The 23626-nt window shown below is 63.1% G+C and overlaps 1 protein-coding gene across 40 annotated transcripts in view; it reads left to right on the top strand.

Annotated features, from left to right (window-relative positions):
- Positions 1 to 23626, top strand: part of JAKMIP3 (Janus kinase and microtubule interacting protein 3) — a 109650-nt gene that overhangs the window by 63785 nt on the left and 22239 nt on the right. For 10 of the 40 annotated variants that reach the window (XM_067023886.1, XM_067024021.1, XM_067024025.1 and 7 more), the window contains 16 exons: positions 4683 to 4898; positions 6294 to 6413; positions 6964 to 7110; positions 7341 to 7472; positions 8687 to 8722; positions 9542 to 9601; positions 10563 to 10694; positions 11706 to 11834; positions 12760 to 12843; positions 14537 to 14599; positions 16462 to 16560; positions 17287 to 17385; positions 17473 to 17532; positions 20947 to 21012; positions 21683 to 21751; positions 21840 to 21917. In XM_067023886.1, the coding sequence (XP_066879987.1) occupies positions 4683 to 4898; positions 6294 to 6413; positions 6964 to 7110; positions 7341 to 7472; positions 8687 to 8722; positions 9542 to 9601; positions 10563 to 10694; positions 11706 to 11834; positions 12760 to 12843; positions 14537 to 14599; positions 16462 to 16560; positions 17287 to 17385; positions 17473 to 17532; positions 20947 to 21012; positions 21683 to 21751; positions 21840 to 21917 (1590 nt within the window). The remainder of the gene's footprint in view (positions 1 to 4682; positions 4899 to 6293; positions 6414 to 6963; positions 7111 to 7340; positions 7473 to 8686; positions 8723 to 9541; positions 9602 to 10562; positions 10695 to 11705; positions 11835 to 12759; positions 12844 to 14536; positions 14600 to 16461; positions 16561 to 17286; positions 17386 to 17472; positions 17533 to 20946; positions 21013 to 21682; positions 21752 to 21839; positions 21918 to 23626) is intronic. The other 30 variants (XM_067023982.1, XM_067024030.1, XM_059054961.2 and 27 more) reach the window with 21 other exon arrangements.

The following is a 23626-nucleotide window of genomic DNA, read 5'->3' as shown; positions in this document are numbered from 1 at the left end:
GTGATAAGCACTCTTAGGATCTACTGTATTAACACCTTTCGTATATTTCCATACGTATCAGCGTTCTGTGTTTGTGCAACGTAAAGCCGATCATGAAAAGCACACGTGAAGTCTCAGCCACGTGCCCAGCACCCAGGAGGTGCTCCCAGAGCGAGGGCCGCCGTGAGCGCCAGTTCCCGCCACCCGTGAGCCCAGCATCATGGCCCAGGCCTCTCTGCAGGGCCCTCTCTCCGCTGCGGCGCTGCCCCCGCGGTGCCCCCTTGCTTAACTGGGGCCCAGCACCTCCTCAGCCTTCTCGTTTAGGCTGTAGCTGGTGAGAGCATCCTGGCCCCTAGACCCGGCTGTGGATTCAGGGGTAACACCCGGCCCAGCTGTGCAGACACGTCTGAAGTGACCATGACTGAGGCCAAGTGTGCTGCCCCTGCCCGGGGGGACGGGCGGCCTTGGCTGGGAACGGGGGCTCCGGGGCATTTTCAGAGAAGGCGGGGTTGGGAGACGGGGAGTGTGGGAGCAGGGCTGGAGGGCGAAGGGTGTGGGGTCCAGAGGAGGCCCCGCCGTAGGGGCCTGGGGGCAGGGCTGAGGTTTGGAGGGGAGGCGGGCTGGGGGCTGTCCAGAGGCAGGGCCTGGCCCCGAGCCACGGTGCAGAGCCAGCTGTGGTCAGGGTGCCGCGGGCCAGAGGAGGGACGTGGCGCCCGGTCCCAGGACAGCCACGGCGCAGCGAGGTTCGCCGACGCGGCCCCGGGGACGACGCCGCTGACGGCCGTCGGGGGTCTCAGGGCTCCCGCACAGAGTGACCCCGTCTGCAGTTACCTTGGAAGATATTTGGCAACCCCAGTTTCTTACAAACGTCAGGCAAAGAGCTGCTGTTTCCCCAGCCGTGGCACTGGCCCATCCCGGGCTGTGGTGACGATTTCCCTGGGTCTGGGAAGAGGCACGTGGTTCCGGAAGGTCAGAGGTCACCAGTGCTCAGGGAAGCGCTGGCCTGGGGGAGATGCAGCCTCCCCTTCCCCAGGCGCCGCCCAGCGCTGGACGCCGAACCAGGGCGTGTGTGACCGCAAGAGCGGCTGTGCAGCTGCCAGTACCGGACAGGGTTGCAGCCGAGCAAAGGCCAGCCCGGGGGCCCTCCTGCAGCCCAGACACAAGGCTGGAGCGCAGTGGCCGTGGCCAGCCTGACCAGGAAGCCAAGGAGCGTGCGGGGGGGTCGGCGCCTCCGTGTCCTCGTGTGGCCAGCGCCCCGAGCAAAGGGGACCCTGCCAAGAGCGCTGCTTGTAGCAAACCTGGGGCCTGAAGTCCCTGCACCCTGGGGGACGAGATGGGTCTCGCTGGCGGCCCGGCCCAGGGAGGAAGGGAGTGGACCTCAACAAGGGGCTGCCACTTTGCAAAGAACATGACAACTCCCAAGTGGCCAAAAGCAGGAGACTCCCCTGCGGCATCTCGGTCAGTCTGGCTGGTGTTTCGGGGCCTGGCCACCGCCCGCTTGCCCCGGCTCCTCCGGCCCTTGTCCTGTGGCTTCAGCCAGTCTGGGGTCTTCTGGGTGCGGCTCACGGGGTCTACAGGGGAGGCTGTAGCCATCTGTAGCCGTGTAAGAGAGGCCAGCAGGCAGCGGGCTGGCCCTGGTGAGGCGAGAGGCTGAGGGCCCCCCAGGGCCAGGCGTAGGCAGGAGCAGGATGGTGGGGCCGGGCCAGCGGGGAAGGGCCGGGGAGCTCGGGAGAGTTAGGCCCCTGCTTTGAGCCCGGGACCCTGGGTGCTGGCTGGGGGTGTGGCACCCCGTGAGGGCACAGAGCTCTCCAGGAGAAGCTTCCTGGAGGGTGGGGACGCGGCGGCCGGCAGGCACACCCAGACAGAGCCAAGGAGGCCCGGAGCCGGGTGGGCTGCAGGGCTGCAGGAAGGGCTCTGGGCTCAGAGGCGCTTCTCACCGTGGGGCTCGCCTCGGAAGGCCCGGGGGGTTTCAGGAGGCGACCGCAGGATTGGGGCCTCCCTGCTGAGGCCCAGGCCTGTTGTTCTTAGGGCTCCCTGGATCTTACAGAAGGGAAGTCTGGAGCCCCAGGAGGCTCTGGAGCTACCTTGTCAGCCGGGCCCGGCTGCACAGTGAGCCTGGAGAGACTCGGTCCCGGGGCGGGGGTGGGGGGGGCTCCTGACCAAATTTTCACCCCGTCTGAGTGGAAGGGAAGGAGGCGGTTCGCTCCGACTTCCTCTGCGAGCTCAGGTGCGTCCCCGTCGTCCCAGCCGCGCCGGGCTGGTGACACACTCTAAGGACTGGGCTGCAGCCGGTGGGGACCGGACGTGGCTCCGGGCCCCAGGAGCAGCTTCAGGCGCGTTCATGCTGTGTTGTTGTGGAATCAGGGGATGTCTGTCGAGCATTCGCTCAAATACAAGCTCAGACGGTTATTAAAAATTCTAGGGCTTCCCTGGTGGCGCAGTGGTTGAGAATCCGCCTGCCGATGCAGGAGACACGGGTTCGTGCCCTGGTCCGGGAGGATCCCACATGCCGCGGAGCAACTAAGCCCGTGAGCCATGGCCGCTAGGCCTGCGCGTCCGGAGCCTGTGCTCCACAACGGGAGAGGCCACAACAGTGAGAGGCCCGCATACCGCAAAAAAAAAAAAAAAAAAAAAAAAAATTCTATAAAACCAAAGAAGTACAGGCAACACCAATTTCAGCTTTCTCATAAAAACCCATGGTGTGGGATGCTACCTGCCCCCAGGTGTCTGGACGGCTAGTCGGGGTGGTTAAACGCATACAGAGACTGCTGTGAGGGGCACGGGTTCTTCTCAGTGCGGCTGGCAGGTCAGAACAGCCCAGCTTCCCCGCGGCCGCCCACCCACGCTTCCCCGCGGCCGCCCACCCACGCTTCCCTGGCCATCCTGCTAGCCGGGTTTGAATGTGCCCCCCGAGCTGGAAGCAGCCCCCTGAGTGAGGTGGGGGCCCCATGCGCCCGACAGAGCGTGTCTCCCCTCGGCCGGGCGTGCCCCCGGCGCACATGCGCCTCCTTCACGGACGGGCCTCTGTGTCTAAAGCAGCAGGACCGGGAGATGCAGGAACGAGACCCTTGGCGTGTCGGGTACAACGAGGTGCTGAGTGAAAGGCCCCCTGGGATCTTAGAGGAGTTTCCCGTCTTCAGAAATCACCCCCCCCCCCCGCCAGTGGGGTGGAAGCAGCCGCACGCATTTCCGTGGTGGGCAGATCTCGGAGCTCCACCTCGGGGTGGACTTGGTCACGTCACGTGGCACGTACAGTGACTCCCCTGGGAGGGTGGCTTCCTGGTCCAAACCATCTGCTTAAACAGCTGATTTAAGTGGGAGAGTGGAGACTTGTTTTCACGTTTCCTGATGAAGGAAAAATGATGTTTCTAAAGTGTCTGTATGACTGTAAATGTGAGACCAGAGAATATAGCTGCTTCTCAATATGACTTTATTTTCACCGGCCTCTTTGTTTCCACTAATTGAATGGGTTGCCCCTTTCCACTTTGCTGTGTGCTCCAGGCAATGGGAGTTGAGCAATTAAGGATTTCTTTTCTTCTGTTCAGCGTGTGGCTTGCCTGTGAATTCTGTGATCTGGGCTAATTAGACATCTCTACTCTTTGTTCCAAGCTGACTTCAGCCGATGGCTGATTTATTAACTTACTCAAACCTTAAATAGCAAGCAACGCGGCAGGATATCCTCCCCTGCTCTGCCGTTTGAAATATGTTTTAAACCGAGTCTTCTTGTCAGTCTGGTGCCATTTGTAATGACGCCCCCAGCACCCGAGCCTGTCTGTCTAAAGAACGGGCCGCGCGGGGCCCGTTCCGCCTGGCCCTCCCCCCAGGGCAGTGGCCTGCGCTTTGGTCAGGGCCGCCCCTGTGGCAGCTGGGAGGGGCCCAGAGGCCAGGAGCAGCTGTGTCTGGAAGGGCTGACAGCTATCAGGAGGTTGACGCTTTAGGGAGAGTGGGCAGAGCTGCAGACCCCTCACAGCCACCAGACGCCCTGGGCACCCTGTCCTCCCGTCTGGAGCCTGCTTGTCCAGGGACCCCCCCCACCCCCGCCCCAAGCCTTAGCTCAGAGGAAGCTGAATTTAAAATGTGGCTTTGCCTATGAGCAGTCGGGCAGCGCCCCTGCTTTCTACCCACACCTTGGAGCCACGGGAGGACACGCGCCGTCCAGCCTTCCCAAGCCAGGCGCCCGCAGGGCAGGAAAGAGGCCGAGAGGGCCTTCGGGCCCACGGCTCCTGCTTCTCTGTGTTCACAGGCCGCCTGTTTCAACACAAACCTTGCTCATCCTGCTGACGGGGTACGGGAGACTTGGGGAGCCCCTATTCTGCCTGACGTGTAGCAGAACGTGGAGGGTAGAGGTGGCCTCTCCAGGCCAGACAAGGGGCCCCGCAGGCGGGCCTGGGAGAGGGGAGTCCTGCCAGGACCCCGGGGAGGCTGGGGAGGGGTGTGTGGTGGAGACGTCCAGGGAGACGCCCTCGGCTCCCCCAGCTTGGTCTGAGCCGGGGCGTCGCGTGAGGCCTGGGCGGCGGCGCACGGCTCTCGCTCGGTCCAGGGCCGCTTGCTTTGCTTCGGGTCTCAGAGCCCGAGGCACCGGCAGGGCTGCTGCTGTGGGTGCCCCTCCCGACGCTTGTACGAGAGTCACTCCTCCTGCTTCTATGGTAACTGCAGATCTGTACCCTGCCCGCGTGTGTGATTGTGTTCTGTTCTCCTTGTAGATGGAGGAGATAAAATTTAAAGACAGAGCAGTCTTCGTGCTGGAGAGAGAGTTAGGGGTTCAAGCCGGGCATGCTCAGAGACTGCAGCTCCAAAAAGAGGCTCTAGATGAGCAGCTGTCCCAGGTCAAAGAGACCGATCGACACCTGGGCAGCCCCAGACGGGAACTTCCTCACGCAAGCGGTGCAGGAGACGCCTCAGACCACTCGGGAAGCCCTGTAAGCACCTCCCATGCTTGGCCCGGCGACCCAGAGTCACAGACAGTGCTGCCCGTGGCTCACGGCCCCGCGGGCAGCTCCCTGGGGCGTCCAGAGCCCAAGCCCTCCCGCCCTGGCGACACCGACCGTGTCTGCAGCCCGCAAGCCAGAGGGACCCTCAGCTTCGCTGGCTTGGCTGACAGGGCCCGGAGACTTCCGTCTCTTCCCTTCCTTGTGACGTAGCACAGCACGAGCCCTCCTCTGTCCCCTGCCATGGGCCCTGCTCGAGGCGTCAGGCTTAGCTGCACCCACCTCAGCTGCCAGACCCCAGGCTGCGAAGGGTCCCTGCCCTCGCTGGTGGGAGTTGCGGCCGGGCTGCTCCATCGCCGCACGCGTGGGCTCCACCTCGCGGCCCAGGGCTGCCCCCCTGCTCGCCGCCCCCCGGCTTTGACCCTCCCGCAGCGGTTTCTGCTCCTTGGGCTGCGTGACGGCGCGGGGCAGTGACCCCATCCATTTCCTCACGGCCGCCCCTGATTCACAGCCCTCTGAGGGGCTCCGGGAATCCGGGAGGGAGTCTAAATGCCACGGACCCTCGATGCGGTCCTTCCGGGTCTGCCCCCTCGCCTCTCCTGCACCTGCTGAATGAGGAACCGTCCTCGGTCCTTCCTGGACACGTGTCTGTTTGCTTTGAGGACAGAACCGCTTTTGAGCCGAGCCAGCCCTAGGACAGTGATATTTTGAGACTAGAGCATGACAATTGATAATCTTATTATAAATGGCTTAACTGGATCAAAACCAGCTCCTGCTCTGGCATTCGATAGATTCTGTTAACTCCAGAGAAATTCTGAGGCCAGATCAAAATGTTTTCTTTGAGTTTTCAATCAGGTTCTAGTGGTTCCCGAAGTGGCCTTTTAGAAACTAAATCTGAGGGACCACTTTGCTTGCGAAATCCACTTTTGAAAGTCTAAGTTGAACACCTTTTCCTGGGCTCACGTTATAACGCGAGGAAAATTATGCCCCGACTGCAGTGCAGGGCAGGCCCCCCTCCTGAAAGCTGCGGCCAGCAGTGGCCGCAAGCATGGTGCTGGTTTCCGGGGTTTTCTCGGCGTCACGCAAACCTGCGGCATCTGCATCGGCACGCCCTCGCCCCCACATCTGCATGCCCTCGCCCCCCACATCTGGATACTTCTGGACATTACTGCTCCTTCTTCCTGTCCCCGGCGTACAGTTGGCCGCGCCCACGGCGCTCGAAGCAGCAGCTACCGGCCCCAAGGAGGGTCCACACCCACCCCCAGCTGTTCAGAATCACGGGCGAGCGTGACGCGGAAGTGCCTCGGTTTCCCTGGTGTGTTGAGATTTGCGATGGTTTTGTGTCTGTGTCTAGGAACAGTTATTTGCAGTTGATTTTTGTTTTAGGAACAGCAGTTGGATGAAAAGGATGCTCGGCGTTTCCAACTTAAGATTGCGGAGCTGAGCGCGATCATCCGGAAACTCGAGGACCGCAATGCCCTGCTGTCGGAAGAGAGGAACGAGCTGGTGCGTGGCAGCGGGGCCTCTGGGTTCTGTGGGCTTGTGGCTGCTGTGCGGGGGCGCTGAGGCACCCTCTTCCAAAATTCCCTGTGGGAAGGAGGAACGAGGGTGACAGGGGTGGGCCTTGCGTCCAGGCTCCTTGGCTGTTTCCAATAAAACTTAATTAACAAAATCAGGTGGGGGGCCAGATGCGGGCCTCAGGAGCTGGCTGGCCGACCCCTGCCCTGCGTCACCGAGGCACAAGTATCCTCAGTTCTGCGTGTGATCGGGCACACGTGGGGACCTCGCCCTTCAGCGGCGCCCCCACCATTAGTCCTCATGGCCGCGGAGATGCCCCGGTGACCTGTGCTGCCGGGGTGGGAGCTCCCCAAGGGGCCCCGAAGGGTCACGAGCCGGGCTGCTTCCCACAGCTCTGATGGGCTGAATCGGGCACGGGCCAGGCTGCTGCCCTTCGTGGAACCTGAGGCTTATTCTCACTTTACTGCCTCTGTTTGCAGACTGCTGGTTCTCTGCCCACCTTCAAACATCACTCTGTTTAATTTATTTCGTCTTTCAGTTAAAGCGTTTAAGGGAAGCCGAAAGTCAGTACAAGCCATTGCTGGATAAAAACAAACGCCTTACTCGGAAAAACGAAGATCTGTCCCACGCTTTACGTCGGATGGAAAACAAGTTAAAATTTATCACCCAGGAGAACATAGAGATGGTAAGGGGCCTCGCTGTCGTGTAACCAGCCTCTCCTGCGCGGGGTTGGGTAACAAGATCGAGCCTTTGGTCTCACGGGCGTCTGTGGGACCAGGGGCTCGCCGGCGAGGAGGCCGTCCACCCGCAGCCCACGGGGGCTGGTGACCGGGCTGCTGGGACGCAGCAGCCGCCCTTCACCCATCGGCCCCCTCGGCCCACATGTCGCGTCGTGTGGTCTGGTTGGCTTTTCAGAGACAGAGAGCTGGCATTCTAAGGAGACCCAGTTCCTTAAACGACCTGGACCAGGGCCAGGACGAAAGAGAGGTTGACTTCCTGAAGCTGCAGATCCTGGAGCAGCAGCACCTCATAGACGAGCTCTCCAAGGTGACCGCCGGGCACCGCCCCGCCTGCCCGCCAGCCGCGCCCCTGTCCCCTCCCCTCCCCGCTCTGCCACCCACAGGGCACCCTGCGCCCAGGCTGGGCGGGGCCTGCCGGAGACGGGGCACAGCCTCCCCCAGCGTCGGCTCTAGCACACGCACCCCCGCCGAAGCCCTCTGCACCCCCCGCCCTCGGGACTGCGACCTCAAGAGCAGCAGCGGGGCCTGTGTTGGCCCCGGGGCTCTCACAGCGCTGGGAGCGGGACCCAAAGTGAGGGCGCGGGCAGGGCCGCGCTGCCGCAGACGGTGCTGGGGAGGACGGGTCTTTGGCCGCCGGCCATACCCGCCTGACCTCAGCTGTCCTCCTGGGGCCTCTCCCCTCTTCTCTGGACACCGAGCCACCCCAATCCAGGATGGTCTCTCAAGGACCATGACGTAATCACTCCGCAAAGACCCTCTTCCAAATAAGGCCGCAGTCCCAGGCCTGGGGCTTGGGGTGTGGGGCTGTCTCCCCAGGGGGCCTCACCCTCCATCTACGTAGCCCTCCCGCTGCGGCCCCAGCCCCGGCACAGCTTTTCCAGTAGTCCTTGCGCGGACCCTCCTGCAGTTACCCTCCTCAGGGCATCTTCTGCGTCTTTTGGGGACCCTGACTGACTCCGCCGTCAGATCAGTTCAGAACAAGCTGCTTTGGTCATTCTGTGCCCTGGCGGGGGTGGGGGACAGCGGCGCTGTCTGTCCTGCCGCGGGCGTGGCGCAGGGCCAGGGGCCGCTGGTCTGTCTTGTTGCCATGACTGAAATCACCTCCGAAGGAACTGAGATAGGTCGGAGCATCTTCCCACCCCGCGGGCGAGATGGGGTCTCACCACCCAGCCTTCCCTGGCAGGGCCTGAGGTCAGAGCTCTTGTCCCTTCAATGACCGGTGACCGTCCATCCCCGCAATAAGAATGCACGAGGGGAAGACGACAAAGACAGCATCCTGATCAGTCACAGATACACACTCACCCTGAGCCTCTGCAGGTTCCCGGCTGCCCTGGGGGGCGTCAGCTTAGGGGGGCAGGAAGGACCAGGGCCACGTAAGACCCCCCCTCTCAGGGCAGGAGGTGGGCGAGAGCAAATGGGGTCCTACATCAGGAAGCAGAGACTGGGGGCCTGCGGGGCTCGGGGGGGCCCCCCGGGGCAAGGGCTGTGCTCCCAGCGCTCCACGTGCCTTCTCTCTTCCAGACTCTGGAGACTGCCGGCTACGTGAAGAGCATGTTAGTAAGTACCAGTCAGCATCCTCTCCTACGTCTCCTCCCACTTCCTGGGGCCTTTGTCCCCAAAGCCCTCCTGTGCCAGTGGCTCCTCCCCATCCAGACAGGAGCATCCACCCCCGCCCTGGGTGGGTTTCATGACCAGTGCTGCTTGCCCAGGGGCTTTGCCGTGGTGACTGAGAACGCCCACCCATTAGGGTCACGCAGGGAAACAGCCAACACCCCAGATGGCTTTGGGCAACGCCTAATTCAGAGCTGCCTTCCCCTCCCACCCTGGGACACTCACCCCCCCACCACGGGTTTCTCCACCCCAGCAGGGACCCTCGTCTGGGCCTGGGTGGCTTCCTCATGGCCCCATAAATGCAGCCTAGCTCCCTGGAGAGGACAGGGTCACTGGGCTCACGTGTTTGCGAGGTCTGTCTCCACCATGTGAATGCCACCCTGTGGACATCTGCTCTGGGAGAGCGGAGAGGGGCTGGGCCCTCCGTCCTTCTAGAATTTCCATCTATGTGTGTGCCACTGTAACCCCTGCCCCGCAGGGCCCCAACCCCAGACTGCAGAGGACGCTCCAGACGTGAGCTCAGAGACACCCAAACCTGCCGTTCCTATTCCAGCCCGAGCTGGAAAGATGGTCCATCCAAACCCTCAGAGCAAACCGCTCTGAGCAGGCCTCACTGCAGCCTCTTTGTGATAATGCAGGCGATAGACCAGTCTCAAGGTCACCCTCGGTCCTTTCAGACGACGACTTGGAAATATTAACCTGTGTATTTAAAACTGACAGAGCTGTTCAACTACTCAAAGAATCTCCTCAACTGGTTTTTTGCAGGAGCGTGATAAGCTTTTAAGATATCGGAAACAAAGAAAGAAGATGGCAAAACTCCCCAAGGTAAACGAGTACATGAAACGTGTATTTTAAAAAGCCACTTAACAGGAGTGAACCTCTTCCTTTAGATGTGAAAAGAAAATGGTTTTCTTATTTCTAAAAATTGTTCTTGTGAAATAACCAAAACAGGACCCAGAGTAAGTATTCTCTTTATATTTTAAATTTAAAAACCCAACCTTGTTTCCTTTAAATTTCCAAGAGAAGATGTGGATTCACCACAGTAAGGAGGAGGAGGAGGAGAAGGTAGCTGCGACACGCTCCCCGCCTTGGGCCAGGACCGCGGGTGGCAGCACCGGGGTCTCTCCCGGGCAGACCTGTGCCCCTGCAGTGAAGACCTGGGATAGTTTCTTGGCTGCTGCACAATCCTTTTTGATAAAAGGATTTTTTTTTTTTTTTTTTTTTGCGGTACGCGGGCCTCTCACTGCCGTGGCCTCTCCCGTTGCGGAGCACAGGCTCCGGACGCGCAGGCTCAGCGGCCACGGCTCACGGGCCCAGCCGCTCCGCGGCACGTGGGATCTTCCCGAACCGGGGCACGAAGCCGCGTCCCCCGCATCGGCAGGCGGACCCCCAACCGCTGCGCCACCAGGGAAGCCCTAAATAAACCTGTGATTTTTATTAAAGGCGATTTGGGAGACTTTCCGAAAGGACCTAGCTAGTATCCTGCTTTTTACAAAATGTGTGGGGGTTTTTTTGGTTTGGTTTTGGAACAACCAACGGCGATCCCCATACAGGCTGTTAGAGATTCCTTAGGCACAAATGTGGACTTGCCTGGCCCCTAGAGAGGCCGCTAGGAGGGCCACGTCCCACTCCGCTGTCCGCCAGCCCGGATGGTGGCCCCCTTGGCCTGAGGTTGGGCGGCCCGAGCAGCGCGGGGCACGGGCGGTCCAGGTGGGAGGCCGGAGTGCGCCTGGGGGCGGCCGGGCGGCTGGCCTGGGTTTGGACTGACACCGTCCCTTTTGGTCAGAAGCCGGTTGTCGTGGAGACCTTCTTTGGATACGATGAAGAGGCTTCCCTGGAATCTGACGGTTCTTCCATCTCTTATCAAACGGACAGGACAGACCAGACCCCGTGCACCCCAGACGACGACCTGGAGGAGGTACCCTCCCGCGGCGGCTTCTGGACAGGCCCAGCGGGCGGCACGGAGGCAGGCGGGGCCGGGGTCAGGAGGCCTGCTCCCCGGAGGGGCCCTCACCGGCTGTAACCCTCAATAACCCAGGATTTTTTGCACAGTGGGAAGCACCTCCCGCCGCTGTGGCTGCCTGGCTGTCGCTGCCCCCTTCCTTCGCACGCACGCCCCGTCTGCGTCACCCCCGTCATTGCGCCAGGGCCCCCTCCGCAGAGCGGTGCAGAGAGGGGCGTGGGGGGGTCTGGGCCACCCAGCAGGGGTCAGCATCAACGCCACAGGTGCAGCCAAGTCGGGCATCGGGGTGGAGAGGTGATGAGGACAAGCTCCGTCTCTGAATAAACACAGCCGAGGTGTCCCACCCTCCTCGCGCCTCCTTCCAGGAGAACGCTGGCCCGGCCCTGCGGGCGCGGGATGAGCAGGGGCCAGGGGTCCGTGGCCCCGAGCGGGCACAGCGGGCACTGAGGCCGCGGATCGCACCTCCCCTGGCAGATCCTGGCGGAGGGCCCCACGACCATGAACCTGCTTAGAGATCCAGGACGGGGTAGCACAGCTGCTGCCAGTGGGGCCGGGCCTGGGGGAGCTTGGGCCCGATAGGCTTCCCGTCCGGTCACTGCTGGACGTGGCTTGTTCTCCTCTGAAGGCCAGCCGCCCCCTGCCTTCTCCCTGGGGCAGCAAGTGACATCCCAGCCAGGGGGAGGCAGCCGGGCTGACTGTGCAGGAAGGGAGCTTGGAAGGTGAGACCTCAGCTTTAAGCCGTTCACGAGGCCCGGGTCCCTTCCCGACACATGCCGGCAGAGCCTCGGGGCAGCCTGGTCAGGATTGCAGGGTCCCCGGCTCAGGACAGCCTGGCTGGCAGGTGGGCCCCAGCCGAGCCCTGGCCTTGGGTCAGCCAGCTCGGCCTTTCATCCCAGGGCTCAGGGCCTGCCTCTCGGGTCCCCGGTAGAGGCCCGGCTAATGCTGTGTCTCCGTGCGCCCCTCCAGGGCATGGCCAAGGAGGAGACGGAGCTGAGGTTCCGGCAGCTGACTATGGAGTACCAGGCCCTGCAGCGGGCCTATGCGCTGCTGCAGGAGCAGGTCGGAGGGACGCTGGACGCAGAGCGAGAAGTTAAGGTCTAACTGACGTCCACGCCGCCACGTTCCGGCCCCCACTGGGCTCCCCCGCTTGACCCCCGGCCTTGGCAGGGACCCTCGCACCTTCCAGGCCCGGCCCTTCTCTCCCGCGGCCGCGGTCGGGCCTCCGGAGATGCTCCCCCAGGCGACCGACACGTGGTTGTTTGGGAAGCGGCTCTGGCGGTCGCTCAGCGGCGGGTGGGCCCAGGCCAGGGCGGGCTACCCCGCCCTCCCGAGTGGAGCGGAGGCCCCCCCAGACCCCGTGTCCCGACGGCCCAAACGCTCTCATCCATTTTCCCCGGAAGCTGTTCCCAGGGCAGCCGGGGCACCCGTCACGACAAAGTGCCCTGCGGCCTGGACCCTGTGAGAGCAGGTTAACTCAGGGGAAGGGGGCTCCGACCCCCTAGAAGCCAGCTGGCGCTGGTGGTGGGCTTTCACGCAGCAGGGCGCCGGGGGCTGCTCTTCTAAAGGAGGTCAGGCTCTGGGGAGGAAAGTGAAAGCGAAGTGCGGAGAAGGAGGTGAGCCCAGGGCGGGCCGAGGCGCGGGGTGGGGAGGGAAGGTGCCTGGGAGCTGAGCCTGGCTCACCGCTCAGCAGCCTCTCTGCGTGTGACCTGTCAGTACTGTCCAGCGCCTAAAGCAGACCCTTCGGGCCGCACCCAGCAGCTCAATCCTCTTTCATGCTGTAAACGAGGACTCTCCCTAACAATCCCTCCAAATGAATCTGTAGATCACCCGCCGTGATCTCAGCGAGGTCGCGTGCTTCAGCTAAGCCTCCAAGTTTCCCCTTTACTCCAGAGCGGTCCTTGCCAAGGGGCTCCTCTCCACTGGCTGAACCAAAAGGCAGACAGTCCCCTTAGAGTCCCGTCCAAGTGGGCGCGTCTGGCTTTTAGAGAAAATTTGATGTATGTCTCCTCCCATCCTACAGACCCGTGAGCAGCTGCAGGCGGACGTGCAGAGGGCACAGACGCGGATCGAAGACCTGGAGAAGGCCCTGGCAGAGCAGGGGCAGGTGAGCACAGGGGCCAGGTCCCCGGGCTGCAGGGGCCCCCGCTGAGGGTGGCGCTCTGTGGGCGCGTCCGTCGGCGAGAACTACGCATCTGCACACTGAAGGTTGGCACCCCAGCTCCCTTTACTGTGTATGCATCACACCTCAGTAAAAGACTTAAAAGCGGAAAGGATGCAAGCCTCAAACAAGGCAGGAGGGCTCCCCTGGTGGCGCAGTGGTGGAGAATCTGCCTGCCAATGCAGGGGACACGGGTTCGTGCCCCGGTCCGGGAAGATCCCGCATGCCGCGGAGCGGCTGGGCCCGTGAGCCATGGCCGCTGAGCCTGCGCGTCCGGAGCCTGTGCTCTGCAACGGGAGAGGCCACAACAGTGAGAGGCCCTCATACCACAAAACAAACAAACAAACAAAAAAAACACAACAAGGCAGGAATCATCCTGACCATCCGTACACGCCTCTCTGGGCTTGATCAGAGATCCTGTCCGTCTCTTAGTTCAAGGCCTGGATTTCAGGTCCCAGGGGTTTGTCGGTCACTCCCCTCAGCCCCCCTCACCGCTGGGCTCTTCAAATCCCGGGGGGAGGGCATCCATCCCACGGGGCCTGAGCCTCCCCCTGACCTGCTGGATGGGGCAGCTCCAGGTGGACCTCCAGGACTGGCCAGAGGACGTCCAGTGGGGTTGGGTTGGGTTAGGGTCTGGGAGGGAGGGGGCCAAGCGCCGTGCAGACCCACGGAGGGCCTGATGTGTTAACTGCTGGGGAGACGGCCGGACAGACAGACAGGGCAAGGACGTGAGCCACTGCCCGGCCACATTGCCACATCCTCACCTGAGCGCATGAGGCCCCGAAGCCAGTGCTGAGGCACCTGAATCACACAGGACCGGCCCACACCCCCACTCCTCGGCCCCTGAGCCCCCGGGCTGGGCTCGGCCTGAGGGAGCTGCACTCCGGAGCTGCTGCGCGCACAGCGCCACGACCCAGACCCGGAGGCGTCGTTCCCGGGCCCCGTCTGATGGCGCCGCCGAGCCTCTCGCTCCCGAGAAGAACAGTGGTCGAGGGGCTGAGAAGCGAGGAGGAGGAGGAGGAGGTGGAGGAAGCCAGTCCTTTCGTTGCAGAAACCAATCCTTCACACTTGAAAAGAACTTCACAGAGGACTCTGCTGAGAAGAAATGTAGGGCCGAGTTCAGTGTCTGGACGCCTCACTTTGTGCCCCGATGCCGGTGGTAGAGGTTCCTCCAGGGCGTGGAGCCGGAACTGGGGGTCGAGGACACCGGGCCTCCCCCAGGGCAGCCCAGCGGGCCTCCACACGGGTCCCACCAGAGCTCAGAGCCTGCCTCGGGCCCCGTGTCCCCAGGTGTGAAGTGGGAGGGACCCCAACCCTGGCACCTGCCCTCTCCCCACCGGCCCGAGCCCCCTGGCTCCCGCTGGCTGTGGGTCTGGGTCCCCCAGACCTGCGACGTCCACATGGGCGCCTGGCCTGGGCTAGCACGAGCCTGGGTGCCGTCCACTTCTATCCGGGACCCTCCAAGGAAACGGGTGAGACCCTGGGCTTTCGTCAGCCGTGGGGCAGAGGCTGCCTCGCCCGGGCTACTTCGGAAGCTGGGTGTTGAGTCTTTTCGTCACATCCCGGCTGCTGATCGTGATTTCAGTCGTGGTTCCACCCTGCGGTGTATTTATTTCTCCACTTCGATTCCCTTTCCAAGGACTTGAAGTGGATTGAAGAGAAGCAAGCACTGTATCGGAGAAATCAAGAGCTCATAGAAAAGGTACGCCCCTGCCAGGCCGCGTCTGAGAGTCTGGCTGCTTCCCGAAAAAAGCAGGAATTCCCTTGCGCTCAGGGTTTGCGGGGTCCCCGCGGTGCTGGGCGGTGGGGAGAGGGCAGAGGTTCCCCAGCGGAGCCCCAGCCGGGCCTTCTGTGCTTCTCACTCCCGTGGGGCTGCCCCCCCGACCCACCCCCGCCGTCTCCAGGGACAGGTGGCTTGGAAGGAGGCACCTAGGGTCCCGCCAGCCCCATGTCTATAGCGGCTTCTCGATTCTTGTTTTCTTGCCTGATGGGTTCTGTGGTTGGTGACGGTTAGAAAACCTCTGTGGGCAGTTCATGGCCGTCCCCAGAGGAGTGGGCCCAGGACGGCTGGAGCTGGTCACGTGGATCAAGGTGGGAGGGGGCGGTGGCTGCATGTCCAGAGGCGGGAGGGCCAGTGGGGCCTCACAGCTCGCTCTGGCGGCCCCCTCATCACCCCGTCCTGGTGAGGGTGCTCTTGGTGACCCGTCCCCGCCAGCAGCTGGCCTTGTCCACAGGCAGAGGGCGGGCGGGGGCAGCACCTTCTACGGCAGGCACAGCCCTTCTAGAAAAGAGCCAGGCCGGCCACAGCGCACAAGCCTGAGGGCACCGAACCAGGCCCATGGGCAGAGGCCAGTCCTGCCCCACCCGAAGCCATCAGGCCCACACGGGGCAGTGCTTTGGGCGCCATTCATACCTTCAACGCCGAGCCACACCTACCTGCTTGTCGTGGGCCCTCCGCACACGTCTTAAACCAGCATAGCTGTTTCCGCGACGCTCTCATGCTCACGTAAACACTCTCGTGCACGTAAGTGCTTGTGCGTACACAGAACGACCGCACCCTGAAATGCGCCCGCACACACGTAGATGCTGGCGCGCGCATATAAACGCTCACGCGCGCACGTAATAGCTTGTGTGCGCTCAGACACACGTGTGCACCTTTAAACACTCACGTGCGCACATCAACACCTGCGTATACACTTGAACACAGGCACACTCAAACGTTCACGAGCACACACACACTTAAACACTCACGCACGCTTAATTGTCGCCTGTACACGTGACACCCACATGCACACATAAACCCTCATTTGCACACTTGAACACTCATAGGTCACTTAAAACCTGTGCGTTGGTCTGGCACGGTGCCCACGGGGTCACACTCCGGGCCCGTGGGTGCATCCCAGCCACGCAGAGCGACACACAGTGCAGCGGGAAGACGCAGCCCCCGAGGGCACCGGCTGACTCGGAGGACACTGATGCTCCTGGGTCCATCTGCACCCATTCCGAGCCGCAGAGCAGGCCCCTCGGGCCCAAGTGCAACTCGGGGCGGGGGGACCGAGCTGACGGTGCCCGTGGCGGACACGAGACCACTGAGGACTTGTGCCACCGGCTGCACTGTGCTTACCCCTTGGGGGGCGCGGGCCTCACCGCACGTCCGTTCTGGAGGGTGGCCAGGCAGCCACGGCACGCAGCCCTGCCATCGGACAGCAGCGCTCCTGAGGCTCCGGGCCAGCCTGGGCTCCAGGGGGTGCTGTCCCGGCCGTGCTGAGGCGCGGGCAGCATGGCGACAGTTTACGCCTCTGCCCGCGGTGGCCCTGCTCTTCCTCATCTCCGCTCGGACGGCCCCCGCCCGGTGCGCCCGGCCCTGCGTCCCCCGCCCACCCGCTGCCGGTTTAGCCCAGGAGGGGACTCAGCTCGTCTCACCAGGACGGCCCCCCGCGGACTGAGGCTCTGGGCCGAGGAGCTGGGCCAGGCGGCCGTCCCCGTGACGCCAGCGGCCGTCAGGGAAGCCGAGAGCTGGCCTCACGTGAGACTCCAGGGCCTCACCCGTCTTGTATTTTACAGATTCAACAAATGGAGACAGAAGAGGCTCGGTTAAAGCATGAGGTCCAGGATGGGAAGGACCAAAACGAGCTGCTGGAGTTCCGGATCCTGGAGCTAGAGGTGCGGGGTCGGGGTGGGGTCAGAGAGCTGTCACCCCGAGCTGGTGCCATCGAGGGCGGCGAGTCCAGCCCTGTCACTCAGAGGAAACAGATGCAAAACGAAACACAAGTGTCCGCACACAGCTCCGGGGCCTCCCTCGCTCCTGGTCCCTCGTGACCCTGGCTGGCGGGCGCGACCGCGCTCTGCTACGATGCCACCGCGCAGCTTCGCTTGGTGCGTCTCTGCACCGGCATCTCCGCCTGTCTGGTGTCCCGGCGTCCACGCACACCTGCGGCGCGGGGAGTGGGCCCCCGTGAGTCCAGAGGGAGCTGCCCCTCGGGGCCCTCCGGTCCGCCTCCCGGGGCGCAGGAGGGCTGTGTGGCCACTCCATGTGTGCTGCCCCGGGAACCCGGGGCTCCTACGCGCGGTCGTGGATGAGGGCGGCGGCGGCGCCTCCAGCCACTGTCCTCTGTCCTCAGGGTCTCTGAGGTCAGGCCCGTGCGGGGGCCGCTCCCAAGGGCCTCCCCGTGGGTGCCTGGGAGGTCCTGTCCCCATCAGTGTCCACACAGGGCCGTCCCCGGGCACGAGGCGGGATCGGCCTCTGCTGCGGCAGCCGGGGCTTCGTTTCCGCAAAGACCACGCTGGCCGTGTGGTGGCCTTGGTGTCTTCACCGTGTCCCCGGGCGGCCCAGCACTGCCCTCCAGGAGGGAGGGGACGCCCGTGCCCAGACTTCCGCTCTCTGTCTAGGAGAGGGAGAGGAAGTCACCGGCCATCAACTTCCACCACACCCCCTCCGTGGACGGGAAGAGCCCCCTGCAGGCGTACTGCGAGGCCGAAGGCGTGATGGTAACGTCCCGCCCCTGCCTGCACGCCCCCCACCCCGCGGCCGCCTGGCCGGCACTCCCTCCCAGCAGCCTGTCCCCCCGCCTCTAGGACATCCTGGTCTCGGAGCTGATGAAGAAGCTGGACCTGCTGGGGGACAACGCCGTAAGTGTAGGTCGCCCTCCTGACTTGTGCATGCCTCCCCGTGCGCCAACCGCCCTGCACGGTCCAGGGGCCCCTGTGAGGCCCGCGGCGGCCCTACCGCAGCCCACACCCTCCCACTCTGCCCGAGCTGCCTGGGACGGGCCCTCTGGCATTTAGGGGACATTTCGTTCTTTCTGACACTGTTCCCACACGGGAGTTCGCGGCCTCTGCTCTCACCCTTGATTCTTGCAGCAGAGGTGCTACTGGCCCCGTGTTCTCAGTTTCTGGAATCCCTCTCAGTCTCTAAGCTCTTCCATATCCTTGGTGGGGATGGGGGCTGTGGGTCCTTAGGGTGCCTTAGACACTTCAAACTCAGGGCTTCCCGCTTACTTAGTTTGGGAGGAGGGGCAGAGCCCATATAAATAATACCGAATCTCACTTAGGGCAGAGTTCCAATTTCTACAGCAAACTCGTCAAAAGAATCCTAACTGCTGAATGGGCAGAGTGACTGCATCCCTTCACGCCACCCTCCGTCCACCCGTCCTCCACCGTCCGTCCTCTGTCCATCCACCATCCATCCATTCTCCATTCACCCTCCACCCATCATCCTGTACTTGTTGAGCCCCTGCCCAATGGGGGGCGGATCAACTGTGCTGGAAGAGGGCCCCAATCCACACCCCAGAACGTTTCCGCCACAGGGCACCCTAACAAGTATACAGTCTACAGCTGGTCCGAAAGCACCTTGGGCTCCACATCCTGGTAACTGTTCTCAAGAAAGGTCAAGGCACTAAGTCAAATTGGTGCACTCCATGCAGTAGATGGAGGAAAACAACACATGCAAACACACACACGCACACACACTTGTCACACGCGCACACACTTCTCTCACACACACTTCTCACACGCACACACACTTTCTCACGCACACGCGCACACTTCTCGCACGCGCACACTTCTCGCACGCACACACTTGTCGCACGCACACACTTGTCACACGCGCACACTTCTCGCACGCACGCACACTTCTCACACGCACACACTTCTCACACGCACACACACTTGTCACACGCACACACTTCTCTCACACACACTTCTCACACGCACACACTTGTCACACGCACACACTTCTCACGCACACGCGCACACTTCTCGCACGCACACACTTGTCACACGCTCTCACACGCACACACACTTCTCACGCACACTTCTCGCACGCACACACACTTGTCACACGCACACACACTTCTCTCACACACACTTGTCACACGCACACACTTCTCACGCACATGCGCACACTTCTCGCACGCACACACACTTCTCACATGCACACACACTTCTCACACGCACACACACTTTCTCACGCACACGCACACACTTCTCGCACGCACACACACTTGTCACACGCACACACTTCTCACACGCACACGCACACTTGTCACACGCACACCAAAACCCAGGCGCTCAGGCACATCCTTGGGGCCAGTTCTTCCCAGCAGATTCTAGGTGCCCAGGGCCCTATATTGACAGGAACCCCTCCTCTCCCCACCTGCCCTTTGCTTGGGAAGCAGCTCCCGGCAGGGCGGCTCTCCTGGCTGTATTGCCCACCCCCCGACCCTGCCACGAGTCAGACCCCTTGCTCAATCTCGGCTGCAGGTAGCCGAGGTGCTGGGCCACAGCAGGGATGGCCGTTGTCACGATGTGCTCCAGGGTTCAGCCTGAGTATCAGCCCCCATCCTGGGCTCTTCGGAGCCTTTCAGTTCACAGCTGGAGAGACTGAAGCCCCAGAGGGCACCCACCCAGGTCACAGAGCTGCGGGACTGGCCAGCTAGGACGAGCCCAGGTCTGCCTAGTGCTGTTCGGGGCTCCTCCCGGCCCTGTCAGAGCACCAGCGCGCGTGGCGGCCCCGGAGCCGTCGCACGGCCTCAGGGACGGGAGCAGAGGACACACTGCCGGTCCTACACGCAGGTGACCTCTCGGGAGCCTTCGCAGTTTCTGAAGAACCCCGGGCGCGACCCTTAGGCCTGTCGTGTGCACGTGGACACACTTCAGGCAGATGGCAGGGATGGCCGGGCCCCTCCCCTTCTCAGCCAGGGCACGCTGAGGCTGTGGCCGCTGTCTCCAGGCTGCTTCCCAGAAGGCTGCAGCCTCCCAGCTGGCCATGGGGCACCTGAGCCCCGGACCTCGGTTTCCTCAGGAGTCAGGGTCCTTGGAGTGGAGCAGAGGGGCCGGCAGGGGGCAGAATAGACCCCTGTCCTCCCTGGTGGGCCGTCCGTTCACTGCTGCTGCACCTGGGCTGCAGGGGGGACAGGTCACCCAGGGAAGGCTGCGAGGGTGGAGGAGGCAGCACATTGCCAAGGCCACAGTCCCCTCCAGGAGGGGGTAGCAGGAGCCCAGCCAGGCCGCCCACCAAGTGGGACGTGGCGGGCCCTTCGGCCTGGTCTGACCACATCCAGGTAGCTTCCCTCAGTTACCCTGAAGGCCCCGCGGCCTCGCACACTCCCCATCCCGCCCATCAGGCCCAGCCCTGCCTTGGGAGGAGGGTGGGGACAGCCTGGCTAGCGGAAGCCAGGGGGATGAGGGGCGCCTGGCCCCGGCACCACACCGAGTCGGGGTGTGGCGTGTCTGAGGACGGAGCCTGCCTCTGTGTCCCAGCAGCTGGCCGCCGGCCCCCACCTGTGCCCGCTGCTGCCGGGGAGGCGGGTGTTGAGGGACCCCTGCCCCCGGGGAGCTCACGCTGCGGAGGGAGCAAGGCGGGAGGGCTTTCGGAGCAGGTGGCCCTGAATCAGGGAAGTTTGGGGGGGGCGCCCTCAGCTCAGCGACCCCAGGGGGCTCCTCCCTGCCTGTCTCTGCTCCCGTGACCCCCATCGGCTGTCCCACAGGTGGGCCCAGCTGCCTCCACCCTGGTGCTGACGCAGGTGGCACATCCTCTGAGGATGCCACTGGCCCCAAAGCCAGAGTCACCCTGCCCAGAAGGACCACCCAGGCGGGCCCTTTGGGACGAGGCTTGAATCAAACATGCAGGAAGAAGGCAAAGCGGCAGGGATGGGAACCATTCCATAGCCGTGAATGTTTGATCTTTGCTTCACGTTCGTAAGTGGTGCTGTAATAATTCAGGCCGCCTGCGCGGAGAGCCGGCTTTAAATTAAAACCCACCTGAGAACCGGGAAGCCTGGCTGCTCGTCCTGGCGCCCCCTTGAGCCGTTGTGTCTCCCTGGCTGCCTTAGACGTGGTCACCAGCAGTGAGAGGACCCGAGGGGGCAAGACGGAGAGTCACCCCAGAGCTGGCAGGACCAAGAGGAAAGGGGCTCAGAGGCTCCCGGGAGGGCCTTTTAGTGAAAGCTACACTTAGCTGTGACCCCAGCTCCCCTGCGCCCGTCACTCAGCCCGGCCGCCCCAGAAGGCGCGCCCGCTGACCACACGTGAACTCTGCTTTGGGTGCAGAACCTGACCAATGAGGAGCAGGTGGTCGTCATACAAGCCAGGACAGTCCTGACCTTGGCCGAAAAGGTAGCAGTGACTGGGGACGCTGTCGGACGGGGCCGGGCTTCCCGAAGCCTCCCTTTCTGGCTCAGCGCACAGAGGGCACTCACCCTGGCGGAGGGCTACCGGGAGGTGGGGTTGGGGTGCACGGATCCCATCTGCCTCGGGAGGTCTGGCACACGCACAGGTCAGCCGGCACCACCACGCATGTTTGCAAGTGACAGGTTCAGCCAGAGCTCTCCCAAGGCCGCTCTGCCTCCGCCTCCCCCCGGAGGCCGGGAGGTATGGTGGGTCTGTAAATTAGCAGCTTCCGTCTCACCCGCCGGGAACCTCCTCCGGGGGTCGCCCAGCGCACCCTCCAGCCTCTGCTCCCGCAGGCCGCCAGCCTGCTCCCGGTCCCCCACCCCCGTAGCCAGAACCCGCCTGGTAGGCCTGCTGGCAGCGCCCCTCCCAGCCACCCCCAGCAGGGCGGGGTGGGGGTGTCCAGCAAATAGGAGTTCAGGGGCCAGCACCTCGGGAGAACGGGCCGCCTAACCTCCCTCCTCTCCCGGCGCTGGACACGAGGCGGGGCTGCTGGGGGGACCCTCCCCTCCTGGAGGAAGAGTGGGAAGGGCAGGGAGGGCCAGGCCCCCCAGGCTGCCTCCCGGGGCTCGGGGAGGTGCACTTCGACGCCTGAGTACCTCCCGTTTGTATGCAGTGGCTCCAGCGGATCGAAGAGACGGAGTCGGCCCTGCAGCGGAAGATGGTGGACCTGGAGAGCGAGAAGGTTGGTGCGCAGCTGGCCACGTGGGCCCGCGGCCCCGCGCTCCGGGTCGGCTGCGCGAGGCCCAGACACGGGTCCTCTTGCGTTTCAGGAGCTGTTCAGTAAACAGAAGGGCTACCTGGACGAGGAGCTGGACTACAGGAAGCAGTCCTTGGACCAGGCTCACAAGGTAAGAGGAGTACGGCTGCCGGACCCCCAGGGGTGCCGGATTTGGGGTAGAAACGGGGAAGGCTGTTCCCACGGCCAGCATGGTGTCTCGGGGGCCACGTGGCCTCGGACCCGCCTGGGAAGATCCTGCGCCCAGTGTGACCAGCGTGGCGTCACTCTTTGCATCTCTCCTGCCGGACACCCCTCCCCCGGCGAGTTCCGAGGACGCCTTACTGCTCTCTCAGCAACCCTTGGCCCCAGGAGTGCAGGCACGCTAGCAGAAGTCACGTGGGTGTCTGAAATGAGCTGAGACAATAGAATTCACCGAAGCAATGCATTTACAAATGAGCTGAACACAGCTGAATGTCTGTCAGTCCGTCATCCCGCCCGGGACCCCTGCTCTGTCCATCTGCACCAACCAGAGCACACGTGCCCTCTGTGCATGCCTGCCCCGTGGGAAGCCATTTCCCCCGAGAAACCTGGAGGGACGTCCCCGTGTGCGGTTAACCCCGACATCGGTGCCAAAAAGATGGGTCCTGGAGATGAATGACATCAGGGAGACGGCTTTATGACACACGGACGCACGAACACACGCGCACCCGCACGCCACAGAAGACGTCGCCCTGGGACCGTGGACGGGGCCTCCTGCGCACAGCGCCGAGGGATGCTGTCAGGGCCCCCGGTGATGCTGGGTCCCCTCCCGGTCTGATGACTGTCAGGGCTGCTCCCTGCGTGATACTGTTTGGGGACCCCCTTCCTCCAATCCCGGCAGGAAGGCTGCACGTTTTGCTCTCCCTCCCTGGTTTTCTTGACTCCACAGTTAGGCCTGCACTTCCTGCTGGATAATTAGCCATTTTATCTGCCGTTCACAAAGCCCTGTGCAGGAGGGAGGCACCGACCGCCTTGGGATGCCCTGGGGGGGGGACACAGGCCTGTGGGAACCTGCAGGGTTTCACACCCTCCCTGCTCTGTGAGCACAGGAGGTCGTCCAGCCCGGCAGTCTCGTCAGCCTGCCGCAGTGTCCTCACCCGTGAGCCAGGCCTAACAAGAGCACCTGCTTCCTGGAAGGGGCGCGACCGAGGGGCTTCGTGGAGGTGGAGCCCACGCCGGTGCCGGCGCACACGGGCACCCGCGGCCGTGGGCATCCTTAGGGTTATCATGTGGGACAGAGGAGGTGAGGGGCTGCGAGGCGGGCGGACAGACAGACAGAGAGAGAGAAGGGGAGGAGAGGTGGGGCGGGTGTATGTCTCACAGTCTGGAGGCCAGAAGCCTGACACCAAGGTGCTGGCGGGGCCACATCCGTCTGAAGCTCCAGGGGAGGCCCTCCTGCCTCTTCCAGCTCCCGGGGGCCCAGGCGTTCCCGGGCTTGTGGCTGAGTCACCCCAATCTCTGCCCTGTCGTCACATGGCTTCCCCGCATCTTCCATGACTGTCTCCAAGTCCCCTCTTCTTCCAAGGCTGAGAGTCAGTGGACTGAGGCCCCCTAATCCAGTCTGACCTCACCTGCACTGGGCGACATCTGCCTATTTCCAAACGATCCACATTCACAGGTTCTGGGGGTTGGGACTTGATGTTTCTTTGCGGACACGAGTCACCCCACAGGCAGCCCTGGGGACCGCAGAGCTGACGGCCTGGCCCCTCTGCACTACTGCAGACAAACCCTGTGAGCACCGCCCTTCTTCCTTCTTAGCGACTCAGAAGCCCAGGCAGGGTTTGGCGAAGGTTGTGAGCA

Source organism: Kogia breviceps, chromosome 2, assembly GCF_026419965.1.
Source record: "Kogia breviceps isolate mKogBre1 chromosome 2, mKogBre1 haplotype 1, whole genome shotgun sequence".
NCBI lineage: Eukaryota > Metazoa > Chordata > Mammalia > Artiodactyla > Physeteridae > Kogia > Kogia breviceps.
The sequence above is the reverse complement of the archived record's forward strand: the minus strand, read 5'-3'. Positions and strand labels throughout refer to the sequence as shown.